This window comes from Liolophura sinensis, chromosome 5 (genome assembly GCF_032854445.1).
Source record: "Liolophura sinensis isolate JHLJ2023 chromosome 5, CUHK_Ljap_v2, whole genome shotgun sequence".
In the NCBI taxonomy this organism is placed as follows: Eukaryota; Metazoa; Mollusca; class Polyplacophora; order Chitonida; family Chitonidae; genus Liolophura; species Liolophura sinensis.
The window spans coordinates 5973357-5992420 of NC_088299.1; the positions used below are offsets into that span (position 1 = coordinate 5973357).

The window sequence follows — 19064 nt, forward strand, 5'->3', positions numbered from 1 at the left end:
GAATTCCATTACTGTGCTGAGTCAGAGAATCCTGCAATTAAACGACACCGCCGCAAGTGTCGCCCAGTTTTGTTCTATTAATGCCGTGTTGCCGATATTAAGCATTGTTCCACTATCCGCCTCCGGATCGTCTGCCTGATCCTCTTTTTAAGGTGACCCGACAGAGGGCAGTTTTCTAATATGGCTGTGTCTTGCGGTCTCACATCTGCCGGAACGATTTGGATTGATCTACTACATTAAAACTGTAAACAATCGTGAGTGAGCATTACTCTTGGTGAAGGAGAGATATAAACAGACTCTCAAATAACCATGCAGGGATTCCTGGATTGATAATTCAGGGGGGAAAAGTGCATGTCAGGAAATGAAAATGGCAACAAAAATGCGAAAAAGAAAGTCGCTTCCAGATGTTATTAAAGGATTCACAGACAGTGACTTAATTTAAGAAACCTATCTACCTTCGAAAAACATTCTTCAAACATATAGCAAAATGTACATAAATAATAATATGTTATAAACATGTGACACAGAGTTTATGTTTGCCTTTTTTTTGAAACAGTATTTTCACTTTGACTTCCATCCCAAGTAGAACATATAGTTATTGGCAGATTAATTATCAAAATATTGCTAGGGGATTTTTGCCCTGAATGCAGCAGTGCAGAAAGCTTAATTATCAAAATAGAGATTGCCCCTAAAACGAGATCATTGGCTAAACGTGTCACAGGACGAGTACAATGCTAAGACATCCTAATTCTTTTTGCGCTGATATTGGCTGATAATAATAATCTGGGATGCCAACAGGAAATTGCTTTACAATTTGGACTCTTGTATTAACTGGTCTAACTTGTAAAGTCCACTGATGAGCATATTCCAGGAAAATTATGATTATGTTTCAAGTTGTCTACGAGGAACCACCAAATGGCAAGTGGCTTACACGACAAAGTTGGGGATGTTTTTTCAAGATCTCCTTGGAGAGATGTCGATTAGGCCTGGTGAAGGCCGAAGCCTTCTATACACACTCCCTTGTCACGACCAACTGACTCTAACAACATTTACCGGGAAAAGATTACATTTAGAGAGTAGCTCGTGGGCATGGTATAGGGTCTTGTCCACCATCACAGATGACGCAGAGGGACATTCCCAGGGTGGAACCATTGGCATTTTGCTTCTCTGCAGGCGTTCACTGCCCAGAAGACCTGCCACCCATAGATTACTGCAGTGGGAGAAAATGCACCCAAATAAAAAAAGAAGTCTCTATGGATTGCCCGTGAGGAGGAAATGCCGGCGGTGGGCGCAATTCAAATAGAGCCCAGTGGTGATGACTCAGTCTGCAAGGTCGTTCCTGGGCAAGAACCCAGCGACATGCTCAATCACAAGAAGTCCTGTTCTGTCAACAGTCTTTATAGTTACATGTATTACATAGCAAGTGCATACAGACACATATATCTATAATCACCGGGTGACATTGTGGCAAGGTTAACACACTTTGATACATCTGATTTACTGTAAACTGGATTCCTCTAAAATATGGTAAAAAGTGCATAATTACTGGCAAATAAATGTGAAAAAATATTACTTTTGGAGCAGAAACTTATATTTTTCCTCCACTTTTATATCACCCTACCTTCCAAACAACCCTTAAAATACTTTTTTTAAGATCAATAGTTCGCTCAGAATCAGGAAAAATGATTTAACGTTGTACTTAACAATTTTTCACTCATATGACGACGAAGGAGTCATTAGGGTGCAGGTACATGTAATGTGCCTCCTTGTTGCAGGACGGATTTCCACTGCTCTTTTATCTGGTGCTGCTTCACTAAGACGCATTACCAAAGGCAAGTAAATGCCCTGCCCAAGCCATTATACTGATATGGGTCAACCAGTCGTTGCACTATCCCCTTCACGCTGAACGCCAAGTGAGGAAGTTACAACTCCCTCTTTTAAGGTCTTAGGTGTGACTCTAGCCAGGATTGATCTTGGATCTACCGCTCCAGAACCATGTAGAATAGAGGTACTACACGTAGTGGCGTCAAAAGTAACATAAGATGTCCACAATTCACAAAGATGTGATGTTGTACAGGTGTTCCCTGGCATGTACAGGCATGTGACTAATTAATTCATAGGATCAAATCCATGTTTCTCAGTTATTTAAAGGCATGAATGAACCATAGCTGTAAAACAAAAGTTATAAACAACCTATTTAAAATATTGCATATGCATGGATACATATATACAATATAAGTATCACAACAGGTTCCTGAGAACAATTTTATTTCCTAGAGAAATACATGTAAATGTACATAAACGAATTATTTGAACTTAGCATACAGCGAAGCACACAGACAACATATGCTGTTGAAAAAGAGGATTTTGAGATCCCCAAGATCTGACAACTGACCAGGAAATTTGTTCACCTGGCGGACAACACATGAAGTACATTTTTTTAACCATCCAGCAGCAAAAACATCATCACAGTATGTGCCCAAGGTCATGTGACTGCACAGAGTGTTAGCATACAGCCAAGCACACAAGGATTTGAACTCGGGTCTCTGTGACCCGTCCAGCGCTCTACCAATTGAGCTAAAGGGAAATTCCTGTTAGCTACTGCTAGTATAAGCACTGAAAAGCTGCTCCCATTACAATAGCAGCAAGGAAAGGTGGATAAGACAGATTTTCAAATACTTTTTGGCTCCACACAAACTTACGCATTTTACTCTAAACGAACTCACTAGAGTTCATCATGCAGGAACAATTAAGTTCTTTTTAATTCTTCTTTGGGCCTCCGTGGCTCAGTTGGTTAACGCGCTAGCACAGCGTAATGACCCAAGAGCCTTTGACCAATGCAGTCGCGGTGAGTTCAAGTCCAGTTCATGCTGGCTTCCTCTCCGGCCATATGTGGAAAGGTCTGGCAGCAACCTGCAGATGGTTGTGGGTCTTCCACGGGCTCTGCTCGGTTTCCTCCCACCAAAATGATGGCCGCCGTTGTATAAGTGAAATATTCTTGAGTACGACATAAAACACTAATCAAATAAATAAATAAATAAATAATTCTTCTGCCTTTTCCTTCATACATGTTTGCATGTACGACTTTTTATCTTTTAAATAGTTTTCATCTCGCAACAACATATATGAAATCCCTGAGTAATTATTCAACTTTCTGTTTCCACAAAAAATCTGACTATGTGCCCCATCTGGATCTTAACAATTACATAACAAACTAGATTACAAGTACAGTTACCTTCAATGAAGCCAATCAAATTATTCTACGGATTCCTGACATCTCATCAGTTCATGAAAAATTTACACCACACATAACAACCGATCTGACCACCTGAACCAAATTAATATTCTAAATTCTCTATGTAGTTTGAAAGAAGATATCACTTCATTAAATCTGCGCCCATAATCTTGATCATTTCATACATGTGTTATGGCTATACCCTGAGGTAATGTCAACCCGCTGCAATTGCTTCTATTCTTTACGGCTTCATTTTGGCTAAATGGCCACAAATGCAACATATTTCAGCTCAACATGCGATTGGCTATAACATCACTGAAAAAAGTTTAAATTTATCAGAAATACAAATGCTGTATAGTCTCTGAAATAGCTAAAACCCAAAGTTGTATGGTTGAACAGATATGCATACACATATGTATTTATTTATTTATTTGAGTGGTGATTGAATATTTCACTTATACAACGGCAGCCAGCATTATGGTGGGCGGAAACCGGGCAGTGCCCGGGGGAAACCCACGACCATCTGCAGGTTGCTGACAGACTTTCCCCCTTACGACCGGAGAGGAAGCCAGCATGAGCTGGAATTGAACTCACAGCGACCGCACTGGTGAGAGGCTCATGGGTCATCACACTGTGCTAGCGCGCTAACCAACTGAGCCACGGAAGCCTGCATACATGTATGTACATGTATTGCCGATAAATACACACTTGGCTTTACAAATACCAGATTGCACCACAACCTTTCAGGACAGGTGCTTCAAATTTTTCGTAGACACACTAATGTATGGTCTCTTTAGCTAGATACATGTATAAATACTGATTAAAAAAAATAAAAAAAAAATAAACCAGAGCCTGGCTGTGCTAGATGTTTACAAAACACATACGTTATGCCCTTAGTCCCTCTAGGACTTAAGGGAAATATCAAAGCACACACCCACGTACATTGGGGACTCACTGTGTCACAATGAAAGCCAAGTACAATTCCATAAGTGTACAATCTGATATAAATGAAAACCATTAAAGCAACGTCCTTCAAAAATTACTCAGATTATGGCAATATTCATAAGAAAATGTGAGCCACATTTGAACATGCAGTCTTACGTTAATACTTAGTTTTTTTTCAGATATCTTCCTCAAGACAAAAACCTAACCCATGGACAGGTGCAAATGCAGTGGTCTTCATTGCATTCACTACAGGGAAAGGGGTTGGGGGACATAAAAAAATACCATGTCCATATGTGTAGGCTGGAAAGTCATATGAATTATTCAGTTCAATCCAATAGGTTCTGTTCCGCGAACTGTTACATCCTTCTTCACAAAAGGAAGCAATCTCTTTCCCATAATGCAAAGCCATCGCACAGCATGTTTCACAAAGCTCAAGGCTGTCACGAATATCTCAAGAAGCCGTAGTACCTTTGTGCCTTTGGAAGTTGGGGGAAGGATACTGGAATAACCAGCCACGAAACGTTTGGGAATCATGACAAAAACAGTACATATCCTATCGATACTACCGCATTTAAAGATCTAGTGCTGAGATTTTCACGAACCTTTTTTTTTGTTGTTGTTATAAAAAAAAGTGTGTCCTTCAAAGCAAATGTTAATGCTCACATTACTGACATAAGCAATGATAGGAGTTAAGACTGAAAGGTGTCTTTCGAACTTGAAATGAACCGTTATTACATACCCATATAAATGTGTTTAACTTTCTTCAATATTCCACCTTCTTTCATAATTCTGGTCTCTGTTCTATAAGTGAAATATTCTTAAGTGCAGCGTGAAAAAAAACCAAAAAAACAATCAAATAAATAAATAAGTATATGTTCAATTTAGTCCTGGCCATTTGGCTAATTAAAATACACAATATAACTGTCGCCCAGCTGTAGGTGGAAAACATCAGACAGCATGTATATGTACATTCATGAATGTTTATTTATTTTATTTATTTGATTGGTGTTTTACGTGGTCTCAAGAATATTTCACTTATGCGATGTAGGTCAACATTATGGTGGGTGTAAACCATGCAAAGAGAGAGGAAGCCAGAATGAGCTGGGCTTGAACTCACAGCAACTGCATTGGTGAGAGGCTCCTGGGCCATTCCACGCTAACCAACTGAGCCACAGTGGCCCCTCCCTTAATGAATGCGGAATTACTGTATTTCAACTCAAGTTAAGCAGTTTTCAAGCCACAGATTTTGTTCATTCTGATTCCACCTTACAGATTTATTTATTTATTTGACTGGTGCTTTTATACCTTACTCAAGAATATTTGACCACCATTATGGTGGGAGGAAACCGTGCAGAGCCCAGCGAAAACCCACAACCATCCGCAGGTTGCTGGTAGACCTTCCCAGTTTATATAGAGACCTTATAGAGACACTTAAAGAGTTTTTTGTGAAGTACATGTCTGATTAATTTCTTGTCAGATAAACTTAAGTGTTGGCATCAAATGTATCATTTTAAAGCTTTTATGTGCTTCTGAACGTGCAATTTTACATACCAATTTTTTAGGTGAAAAGAATAAATCCACAAATCTTAAAGCATATAGGAACTGTATCTCTAACTTGCTTAAACATCAATCAATAATTAGTACATAAAAGAAACATGAAAGAATTATGGGATATACATGCACATGTTGTTAAGCTTTATTGAAATGTTGTACTATTCTTTTCATAATTTGATGACGATTTTAATTGAAGATCTTTCCAGCTTCAATTGTTCGAGGTACATGCAGACTCACACGCAATGCAAGACAAAATTAGAAGTCGATTAGAATCATGATAAAAACTTCTTTTTCCATATTGAAGATAGAAGATTTCCAGCGAAATTACAAGATTCCTATCAATACTTCAAAGGAAAAAAATGTTTCATCAAAAAACGGTAAGTCTAGATTTGTTGTTAAGAATCCCTATCAATTCCTTTAGAATCCGGACTATATACAAACACGTATATAGACATAAGACATACGCAGACAGTCTGATTACACTAGGATCCTAATCTTTAGACACTTTGTTGTTTTCCAACCAAAGAAAATGCCAAGAAGCTGTATATTTGTTGCAGCCGCACCTCATTCATAAACAGCATCCCTCGTGGTGGGTTAAATGTCAGGCCAGTCAAACTGCTGAGCACAAGGGCCTCTGATCCAATCTTATGACATTTCCTCGTGTTCCTAACACCCCTGGCTGAAATGTACGCATTCAGGAGGCAACTGTTTGGCAGATATCAAAAAATGCCATCATCAGCCATACTGGTTCATATAACAGCGGGAGGAGATTACATCCTGTGATAAAAATTAGCCTTGATCCAAATTCTGAACTCGCATGTTTGTGAAACCCTTTGAGTTCTCGTGATCATGTAAACCTGATAGCAAAATTTTACACTGATGCCACTGTATATGGCCACATGTACATGTACTGTGCCTTGAAATTTTGACCACTGCTGATGGTCAGGCTTAAAAGTATAAGGGTGTTTTACAAAAAATCAAATTTTATTATTGCATTTTACTTTCATCTTTTGACTGAATCAACTAAGTTAGTGGGTGGAACAGACCTTCCCTTCAACAACAATAATATTGCATGTTTAACACTGAATGGAAATAATTTTATTTTGGTTCTAGTACATGCAATAATTGGAAGAAGACACTTAAAAAAGTAGTCTGGTCAAATGTAACATCAACCAGTGAGGGTTCAATCCCAACAATACTTCATATTGGTGCCTTACATTCATTGGTCAATTTTGAACAGAGTGCAATCTGATATTTAACATTGAAAAAATTATGTACTTTAAAGGTCCCAATGTAAAAGAAACTCTTTTTATGGACTTTCCTTGTTTAAGTTCTTGAAATACCACTTTCAAGGATTTTAATGACCAGTGGAACCCCAACTTAAATCAATCTGATAATACCCATGAAAGTTTTCGTTCACTTCACACTCTCTCAGTCACAGCCTTTCGGGATTCATTATTGTCATGGTAAGACTATGTTTAGGGTTTCCTCCAAGTGTGGACTGTCTGGCATCACAAATTCCAGAGCCTTGAGATATCTGCCTATGAACCTGACATACAAGGACTGACACTTCCAGGCTTCCAGCAGACAGGAAGCGCACGTGGGTACGGGGTAAGCTCATTCAGGAAAGTCCTGCCATACACACCACTGTGAAGAGTGAAAATTCCAGGCAATATTTACAATCCAGATGTAATGGTATTCAGCTGTACCACAAATGATTTCGATTATCTTGCCCCATTGAGACCATGACTGACTGATCGAATCAGGGCCATTCTTAATGCCCGGGCAGCACGGAAGAGCTCCAGCAGACATCAGCTACTGAGATTTTCGTGAAATTTCATGTGGAATAAATATAACTTGCAATGTTCGCTGCATAGCATCAGGGATTGCTTGCCAGGGAAATGTCAATCAACAAAGGCCAATACATTATAGAGTTGCGTGCGATATTAGCTCAAACTCCATGTTCATGATATTCTCAATTCTGCTCATTTTTCTTTGGTGTTGAACAAAAAGAGCATCATTTCCTTCTGTAAGAATTCCATCCAATTTGTCTTTTTCTTATACAGAAAACGATATCAGAAAATAAAAATCTCTTCAGAACATTAAAGACATTTTAAGACTAAGAAGACCCTTTTTCCAAGAGCTAAGCACTTAAAGGCTTACCACATGCTCTCTCAGAAATAAAGTATATGTGCGTCTATTATAACTATTACATTCCTTTGTTGTGTTTCTTTTCTTTAAGGGATCACATGCAGCAAATCACACATTTTTCATGTATGCATTTTCTGTTTTCAACACTGACAACCTCACTAAAACTTCTGGACTTCGAGAAAAAAAATCCACTCAGAGATGTACCCAGGCATAACAACAATGATGGATAAAACTGTGCACATTTGTTCACAAGCAGTTTCCTCTGACACCTCATTTTTATAGACGAAATGTCATTAAGATATCATCAAAGTTATGCAATATTATATCAAATGTCACAGACATGCCACACAACATTTTGGCATGAAAATTGAAGTCATATGTGGTACTGCATCTCGCTTTCAATATAAGCATTAACATTCAAAATCAATTAAACATATGTTTAGTATCTGTGCACGTGGGTGACAGCATTCCTACAATTGTATATATCTGCCAAGCTATATGGTAATATGCCACAGTCTGTCACATGATAACGGAGTCTGAGGACCCAGGATACGGGCTGACTTTTAAGTGGCCAATTAGAGTGTCAGCAAGTGGAATTAGATTAGATGGCAGTGCAACTTGTGGTAATCCTAGCATAAGCTGATAACACTCTGGAACAATTAGCAGCTTTCTGTAGCATGTGTGTGGCAAGAGTACATGTAGGTGTCTGCTTATTCTACAGGAACATTGGTGCATAAGTCACCCGACGTAGACCAGCAAATGAGGATCGTAGTCAATATCAAACCAAAGCAGTCCTGACAGTATGATAGTTGGCAAATGGTCACACATAACCAGTGGCATACATTATCCTGTTAACTCAGGCAGGGATTTATTCTAACTGTTCATATAAAAGCCTAAGAGAAAAGAACACATATATACAACCTACACCTTAAATGAAAGAGCTATACTTAAGGTTAAATAAAATAACTTGAAAGGACTAAACCTAAAGTACAGTGACATCACAATGAATATTCATGAGGAAGGAAGGGGGCTTTTCACTCGACAAACCAAAAATATGGCGGCACTTTCGAATCGGCACATTTTGTAGAAAATGAAAATGTTTAAAACTGTTTTTCTCTCTTGCACAAACTCTTACAAAAAATCTAAAAAAAAAAAAAATAGAATTCCACACAGCTTGTATAACTCTTTCATTTAAGGTATGGGTTGTAAAAATGTGTTGCTTTTTTTTTAAACAGTAGCAAATTAGCAAATTGCATACTTCCTAGCACTATGGCTTAAGGAGAATTGGGCAAAAAGCACACAGTGATGTTAATCGCAATATATTCAATGTCACTGGCCTAGAATGTCTCAAAATGCTAGAATGCTGAAGTAGCTACTCTGTGACTCTTATCACCCTAAGGTTGATAATCATTCAAACACATTTCAATCAGCATAAAATAGTTCAGTTAAAGAGGGCTGTGAAGAGAAATGATTGATTTATTAATTTAATAATAATGCCTTATTCTTAATTTTTTTGCTTATTTGTTTACTATGGGTGCAGGAAAACCGCAATGCCCAGTGTAAACCACCAACTTTTGTCAAGATACTGCAGACCTTTCCCACGTGTTATGTGTATACAGATTTGTACACCATACTGTCATAGTGACCTTGTAAATGGCCATATGACTGTTGTTAATCGCTTATTTTTATCAATGGATCACAAGCAATGGGAGCAGGGGCAACTGTAAATAATAATGTGAATTACTTTTTTAGAAATCTCAAATTTATGACGGGTTTTTAAATACGACATTTTGCCCTGACACCAAGGCTTAAAGAAGGATTTATATCAGCCGAAGGGTGAGAATGTGTGGGGGTAGGGGGGAAGTGGCTGATGGGGACAAACAAAGGCAGATGCGATTCAGGACAAATGAACAGCCAGCTGTGATAGCCAATTAGGACTGCTCATCAAGATATTACACTGCGGGGCAAAGTTTAAATGTTAGGATCCTCACAAGACCGTACGACACAAAACCAGCGTGTAATGTATTTTGCAAATAGCAGCCGCCAAGATGGGAAATTGAAAAAAGTGAGGGGAAAAAAATTTACCAAATTTTTGCCTCAGGCCAAAATCCTCTTGATTTCAATGAAATCTGCAGAGCGGCCAATTGCAGAATCTTCAAAGTCGAATGATGGCCGCCTAAGTTTGGATTAATTACGTCCCTTTGGCTTGTTGGCAAAACACCTCACCGCAGAGTTAGCCATGAAGTGAGCTTTAATCAAACACAGGTGCTGGTTAAATCCGTGTCACAGCGCAGTTTGACCTGATGTAATTTTTCAAAATGGCCCAGAAATTGCCTCAATCCTTCCTGAAACCCTTTATCTGCCTAGTTTTCATTGTCCTGCTGGCTGTTCATTTTGTGATTTCCGCTGGTTTCATTTAAACAATCAGGAACGTCTTTGTTGTGGAATTATTCCAAAATTTGATAAAGTCAACCGAGGAGTTATGCAAATTTAAATGATTTGTTGCATCGAGAAGAACTTAAAACATTAACATCAAATATTTTAAGTGTGAAAACGAGGGCTGAAATGTAATTAAATATGCATGTCTACGAACACATAAAGTTGATTGCTTCTTCCATTTACACATGCACGTACAGGCTTAACTTTCATTTTATGGCCATTATATACCAATTCATGCAGAACAAAATGATTTTTATACAAATTTCAACTGCTAATTGCTGTTCATGTGCACATTAATACGTCCATGAATCTTCTGGCATGAAAGGCTTAACCTGAATGTTACAACCCCCAGTAATTTAATTGCTGTCCCAAGATTACTGATGCACATGCATGTAGACTGATTATATACAGAAGAATGAAGTTGCAACCCACAAAGTGAAGATGTGTTTTTGAGCTGCTAAAATCTAATACCATAAAAAACCTAAATTTTGCCCAACACAGTGCATTTTTAAAGACAAATGTGGTAAATCATCCAAAATTGCCCCCCCCCCCCCCCCCCGCCACCAACAAAAAAAAAATCATTTTTAAAGGCAAATAAATGTCACAATATATTCCTTCTTGGGATAAAACTAATATTTCCCCTCTATGATTATCATGCTACTTTCAAAACAAACCTCAAAATACCTTACTAAGATCAACATGACTTTCAGGATCAAGTAAGCAATAAACTTATTCAAAACATGTATTTCTGGTCTGTAAAAAGTTACATAAATGCAGAAAAATCACTAAACCCTTCCTACATGCGAGTATGTATATATGTGGACGTCAGCGTTAAAAATGGGCCCTTAAACTTATAAGGGCCATCAAACAAACGCATAACATACTATGGGCCAATCTGCAAACAATTACCGCTAAATCCATATGATGAAAATCTTCCCATTGCTCTCTACAAGTGTCATGATCATGGTGGCAGCACTAATCCTGGGGCCCTCCTGGGGAAAGCTTGCACCCAGACTCCCCAGGGGAACCTCTGACAATTGTTTTCTCCCTGCAGATAATTGCTTTCCACAGTTACATTGGGGCTGGGGTATACTATTGTCCCTGTCCCTGAGCAGTAAGAAGGCCAATTATTCCCAGATGTTTACTGGCCTTGAACGGAAGTAATAATCTAATGCTTTCCCCAGTACATCCTGTCATTTAACTGCCACTGCTGTTTAATTCGCCTCTATCCTAAAATGGTGATCTGCTGCAACGTCTAGCCGCACATATTTATTACCACTAGTCACTCATCTTAGTAAAAACTGCAAAGAACTTTTTCACAAAATAACAAATTTCTGTCTCAGATGTTAATTATTCACCCCTCTCCCCACTTCCATTTGATTTCATTTGATTGGTGTTTTACTCCGTACTCAAGAATATTTCACTTACACAACGGCGGCCAGCTTTATGGTAGGAGGAAACCAACGACCATTCGCAGATTACTGCCAGACCTTCCCACATACAGCCGGACAGGAAGCCAGCATAAGCTGGACTTGAACTCACTCCCCACTTCCAAATATAAATGGCATTATGCAGTCCAGAAGTAGTCAATTGATGTTTAAATGTATTAGCTTTATGGCGATAGAAAACCGAGTTCACAGTGTATAAAACCACCAACACTCGGGCATATCTCTGCTGTTTTACTCAGTTTTATCCCATAGCAGTTTTTATTTAAAAAAAAAACAACAACAACAACAAGAACGGTGAACACAATGCATGGTCACAATTATGAATGATACTATGTAAATTGTAATTCAGGGGGAATTGAAGCTAGATTGGTATTTTTACACTTTCCAAGTGCAAATATATATACAACATCACTTGACAGACCCTAATTTGTGTGGCCAAGCTGTCAGAGAGGTGGTAAAGTAATCATTGGCTAACACAGCAATTAGATGGCAGTAAGAAGGCAGAGGGGGTCAGTAAATCATGGCTCTGGACAGTTTTATTGGGCAGGACCCAGCATGTGGTAAGCCATGTTTACTTTGGAGCTGACAAATACTATCTGTCAGAAGAGGTTCCTAACAAGCCAGGCCAAAAAAAAAAAAAAAAAAAAACCCAGAAAAACAAAACAAAAACCTCAACCTGATGTTCTGGACAGGCCTATTGTCCATGAAAGAGAAGAGTATAATCATACATCAGTCAAGCCTGAAGAAAAGGAAAGAGAAATTGGCTTAAATAGCCCTGCAAATACTTAACCTTCCAACTTGTGTTCAACAGTGATAAAGAGGTAGAGCTTTTATTGCCAATCGTAAATTATATAGACTGGCTATAGTTGAGGGTGATGTAGGGTCAGGAATCGCCAACTGCTGACTGTCAACAGCAACTTGTCTTCCATTCATCAAAGCACCGCAGCAGGCAAACTCACAGTCCATCTTAATCTAGACCTCTACCCATGTTGTATTTTCCTCTTAAATGTCTATTGACAAGCAGCTTAGCTTGTTTTTTTTTTCTTTCACATTTATTTCATCCAATTGCCTTTTTTAGTAACAAGATTACTATACAATTACTAAAGGTTAACCGTCGGGCTAGAAGGTAGTATTAATACATGCATCTGCCACTGACAAGAGAAAAGCACCCTTCCTACCCTACCTTCCTCCCCCCCCCCCCATCACCCCTTCAGCCTCCCAAGTAACTGGACTATAACATCTCATTGAGTGAAATAAATTATCACTGTATTAGAAACCAGTCTTATCTGCCCTTAGGCAGCTGGTGACTTCCAAGTAGTACATGTACCAGGACTGGTGTGGGTTGATCTGCCTGGGTGAGTAGTACTCACATCACTAAGGAGTCTGCCTCTGACAGGTCCCGGAGCCCACCAAATTACCCCCTAGGGGCCGATCAGCAACTCTTAAGACCCTCTGTCTAAAGGTTGTGTTTTGATTAATTCCAGAAACACATTTTTGTGATGAAAACATAGAAAAATGTTATAAAACAAATTCTGATCAAAAACAGCTTTAATAAATCCCTACAGTTTAACAAATAGGGGTTTGGTTTTTCACATAATCTGCTAATTTTTAATTGTGTGGAGGTAGGAGCAAACATGTAGTATTTATAGAGCTACACCTATACACATATTATATGTGGTATAAACTTATTTGCTTATTACCACAATTATTTCAAACAAGTTTCAAGCTGTACTTGGAAATTACTTGTTTACACAATAAACAGCTGTCTTGTTTATGGTTGCTGAAAAACCAATCCTACATGTACAAAAGACCAAGGAGGTAAATCTCAACAGTAAGAACACCATTAAACTTCTTTGGAGTGTTCATCTCTCGATTTCTCTACTCACCACTTATGATGAGCCCACTGTGCTGGGAACAGACTCCGCAAACCCATTTTCGATGTAAGTCAAGCTTAAAAACTCTTTTATGATGCTTAGTTTTTGTTACTTGAAGTGACGAGTTTCGATAGGTTTATCTTAAGATAACATTGATAAAGTGGACAACATCTTCACTTGTAAAGCCTAAACATAAACTTTAACATCAGATTTCAAATTCTGACTTAAATCAAAAATGTATTTGTGAAATTGGCCCCAGATAAATTGTTTTCTATCTCACTATTAATTCTTTGTATTCGGTTTCTGGAAGGTCTGCAGGAACCTGTAGATGGTTGTGGGTTTTCCCCGGTCACTGTCTGGTTTCCAGCCACCATAATGCTGGCAGCCGTCGCATAAGTGAAATATTCTTGAGTACAGCGTAAAACACCAGTCAAATAAATAAATATTCGGATTCTGTATTTCAACTGGTGTATAAGCTGAGACTGATGCATCACATGTGAAGACACTGTAACAGAATCGCACAACATCCTGGTCAGTAAATGTGACTTACCTAAAATGAACTGTGAGGTATTCCCCTGTGGAGTTAATAGCTGGAGGCAGATTGTTCCCACACAACCCACCATTACCACCTGCTTCTTTCTGAAACGCATACAAACACACGAGAGTTTATTTCTTTGAATGGGGTTTAACACTGTACTCAGGGACAAATAGAGCTTTTTTAACTTGGACACACTTTCAGTTGACCAATTTTTTGGATTAACATTTTCAGATATTATAAAGAAAACTGAACTTATTGCCTTATACACCAACGTTTATTGTTCAAATTGCATAAATTGTTCACAGGATTTTAAGAAAATTTTTCAAACATTTACAAAGTTTAAATTATCAGACAATATTCCTCCATAATGCGGTCTTTCCTTAAGGTGCAACATCAGCAGATTGTTTATTTACCCCAAATGACTTAAAATTTTGCCCTCAAACTTCACTTTTGGGGACTGGAAAATTCACTGACAATTTTCCAGCAGATTACCATCACATGTTCCAAGCAAACCTCAAAGAACCTTTCTAAACTCAACAGAACTTTCAGAATGTATGTGGAAAGAGCTGGAGTGCTTTGGGACAAACCACCAACCCAAATACATGCAAGTGTCAAACTGTCTAACATGTCACAAAGTTTCATCACCAGACTGAGTGTGCTCAAAGTGTGTGTTATTTGACAGCCAAAGTCATCTCAGCAAACTTTGTGTAGGACTTCATATTAAAGAAGAAGATCTTGTACATCAATGTCACTTGTATCATGCCCTTGAAAGACAATTAGCGTTTTAAGGCTTTAGTCGCATGTGACTCCGCAACCCCTCCAACAACCACGTTCAAAGTATGAGTTGATGAGAATATGCAACATGCCTACTGTAACACCAGGGCAGGCATTGTCCAGTCCTTGGCCTATGAGACAAAGGCAACAAGCTACAGGATCCATGTCTTAATTTCATGTGAGCCAGCTTGGGATTGATTTGAGTATAATGTAGAGACATGTATGTAGGGCCTGCTTTTTTTTTCTTGTTATACACACACTTTGCCATTTTTCAGTCAAAATGACAACACATAGTCATTAGGTATGTGTACATATACTGTATATTCTTGTGGCGGGACGATTCACGTTGCCACTTACAGAGTAAATGCACTTATAATTACATACTTGTTGCCACTTACAGAGTAAATGCACTTATAATTACCTTCCCTTCACCCTGCATTACAAATTTGTTGGTCAAGGGCAAATCTGTTGCTCAAGGACAAATCTGCTGCCATGTTATAAGTGGTGTATATTTTATCATGTTTGTTAGTCACTGATAGCCTGTGACATATATACTATAGAAACGGGCACGTTATAATACTTGATGTTTTTAATAGTAAGCAACATCAGTATAACAGAGGGGTTGCATGGCCTCCTTCTGGCAGCCATATTGGAGTACTGTGGCTATACCAGCCCATGCCAACATGACTCCAATATGGCTATTGTTCTGTCAGGGAGATGATGGAAAATGCAACCCCTCTTAGCATAGTTTCCACTGAAAGTCAGTGAGTGAGTGCTTGGGGTCTAACCGTTGTACTTAACCATTTTTCAGTCTTATGACCAAGAAGGTATCCTCAGAGTGTATGTAATGTGTCTCCTTGTTGCAGGATGGATTTCCACCGCTCTTTTATCTAGTGCTGTGTCACTGAGACGACTTACCAAAGGCAAGCAAGCCACCCTACCCGAGCCTATACACTAATACAGGTTAGCCAGTCACAGCACTTCCTATTAATGCTGAACGCCAAGCGAGGAGGCTACAACTTCCTCTTTAAAGGTCCTTAGGTGTGACCCAACCCAGCATTGACCATGGATCTAGCGCCCCAGAAGCAGACGCTCTACCAACTGATCCATCGAGGCCAGTTTCCATTGAAAATGACACAACCAATCGTGATGAAATAAGGTATAAAAACCTGAGATTTTCTTTATTAAAACGCTTATAAAAGTAAATATACTGTTGTGTGAGCACACTATATTGAATCACCTATGTGTTGTAACAAAGAATGTACAGGTATGAAGTGTAAGTTACTGAAGTATTGTTAAGAAAAATTGTTCATTACATTCGACTTCCATTTTCTTACTGAGTTTTTGGCAGCTGCTTAAACCAGTTCACCATTTTTTCTATCCAAATCAATCCCTGGCAATTATCTGTACCAAAAAATATATGCCTGAAATATTTGATGAATCACTATACGGACATTTCCCGTTTGACTGACAACAAAGTCACATCTGCGATTATCAATCTCAACTCACTTCCCTCCGACAAGAAAAACCACATTTAATTTGGCAAGATTTAGGCAGCAAAAAAAAAAAATGACGGGTAATGTTCATATTGTAATTGCAGACTCTTTTCCTACAATTAATTAGGGCGCCAGTAAAAACAGAAGCCGATGGACCCTTTCACGTTATTAAATTTATTATGAATTACGCAAAAACTAGTGGTATATAAGATCAAAGTGCAATGAAATGAGGGTGACATCTGAACCCACAGAGCGTGTTGCCTCCTGGACACATTGTTGCCTTTTAATAACAAACACTATGCCCTAGTCCATATCAATTCTACGACAATGAGCAAGAGAGATCAGCAAAACCGAATAACAACGATTAATTCTGAACTTCCCTGACATCAGACCATCCATCACTCTGTCGCCATACACATGCAACAGTTACTTCCCTTGGGTTCCGCTTCTGGAACCTTCTAGTGGGCCGTTCCCTCTTGCTCGTATACAACTGTATGTACTAAGTCAACCCATCCAGGGCACCACAAGAAGGGAGCTACCGTGTATGGAGTACTAGTGGACTAGTGGAAAAAGTTATGCTGGAAACATATTTACAAATCTTTAACTTAATAATTACTGAGTTGATCCTGCTCACAGATGATAATGGATAATATCTGTACATTAAGTGCTTGAAGTAGTTTTCATAACTATTTCCTCACAGCAGCTTCTCATTGTAGCAAGGCTTCTAATAATAACTGATGGTGCTGCCTCACTGGATCACCATGCCAAAGACACCAGACATGATATCCTATACCCGATCAGAGATAATACTCGCACCACAAGGGAACTAAGAAGACTGCAAAGTTTATAGCACATGAACTGGGTTTTAAAGGCATCACAGTGAAGTAGCCAATGCTATATTTCCTTTAAATTGATTCAGAAATCTTCAAATACCATGTGGGGCCTCCGCAGCTCAGTTGGTTAGCGCACTAGAGCAGCGTAATGACCCAGGAGTAATCTCACCAATGCGGTCGCTGTGAGTTCAAGTCCAGCTCATGCTGGCTTGCTCTCCGGTCGTACGTGGGAAGGTCTGCCGGGCAACCTGCGGATGGTCGTGGGTTCCCCCGGGCTGTGCCCGGTTTCCACCCACCATAATGCTGGCCGCTGTCGTATAGTGAAATATTCTTGAGTACGGTGTAAAACACCAATCAAATAAATAAATAAATCAAACACCATGCACTCTCTTATGAAAGTAAACTTTGCTAAAACTACAATGCACTACTTCCCACTAGCAATGACAAACACCCCTTTATTATTCGCCCTAAGCCCCATACAAAACGATGACATCGTGTTTCTTTGGAGTAATATGAAACGTACCCGAATATTTTATGGAGTTTGGTGAGAAATATGGTATAAATTTGATGACAACTTATTACCCGGTAATTACCTTCCATATTTCATCACCAACAGAAATGTCTTGCCTTGAAAAAATTTATGTTCCTCAAATAATTTGCTAAAGTCCCCAGAGCGTTCCATCTTTAGGCCATCTCCCATGGTGTTAGTATCAGACATGAATCATACTGATGGCTATCAGGTGTCAATCATCTGAATAAACATTTTCCCAGAAAACACATCCACATTTGCACCTCAACATTGTTATTATTTTTTTCCCCTGCTCCCCTGCAGACTCGCAATTTTGTGCAAGGTCACTGTAATCTAATGGAGTCTCCTAAATTGTGACGCTAGTCCCCAAGATTTCAATGTGACCTCTTAGGATCTTCATTTCGTCGCTCGTTGATTTATTTTTCACCATATTACAGGCTCTAACAGGCGTGTGCAATAAATCAGTGCTGTAGGCTGGGAGTCCCATGAGGTTCTCTATTTGCTACATGTTGCTAGCCACATGCTTAAAGCCTTGTCGAACGGCCTTTGCAGCCTGTAACTAGCTTAGTCAAGTCTATATCATGTACTGGCCAAAATAGCTGGCCATCCATCTAACAAAACATGCACATGTACGCTAATTGTAATCAATCAGGATTTATACCTGGGCTGCATCTATCTCCCTCTGCCGTGGCCTAAGTGTATGTTCGGCCACTAACTGACCGGCGTTAACATTTACTCTGGTCCCGTCTAATGGCAGATAAGACTGTTGAGCGACAGTGACCGATGTGAAACTGACCAGTGTGCCGGTAAAACAGTGCCGGCGAATCAATATAATCCTGCTGGGGGAGAGGACTGAGAAAACGTACAAGTCTCCAGATAGTCAAATGATGGTCATCAGATTGTCTCCATGTGTCATTAGCGGGGAAACCTTTCACTAACAATCTGCTTCAGTATGCAGGACATACACCATTATCACACACAAGTGGGGTTATTTCCCTCGACTGAACTCTTCTGTGACGAAGGCAAAGCGCCCATCTCACTGACAATTACTTGCACTTGGTAACCCACATTGTCAAAAGTGAAAGTTCCATACAACGTCTCTTAATGGCATTCAAAAGAACTTTTCTAAACATCAAATAGACCAAAATATGAAGAAATCTGTTAAAAATTTACCTTTCATTGTTTGAATCCTAAAATAAATGTCTTTTTCAAAAGCCTATGTAGATATGTAGTTATTTTAATTATTCT

General features: G+C 39.0%; 1 protein-coding gene across 1 annotated transcript in view; it reads right to left on the bottom strand.

The window, feature by feature from the left end:
- The window catches only part of LOC135465987 (abnormal cell migration protein 13-like), an 81521-nt gene that overhangs the window by 36017 nt on the left and 26440 nt on the right, over window positions 1-19064 (bottom strand). The window contains exon 3 of the mRNA XM_064743369.1: window positions 14197-14285. Coding sequence (XP_064599439.1) covers window positions 14197-14285 — 89 coding nt within the window. The remainder of the gene's footprint in view (window positions 1-14196; window positions 14286-19064) is intronic.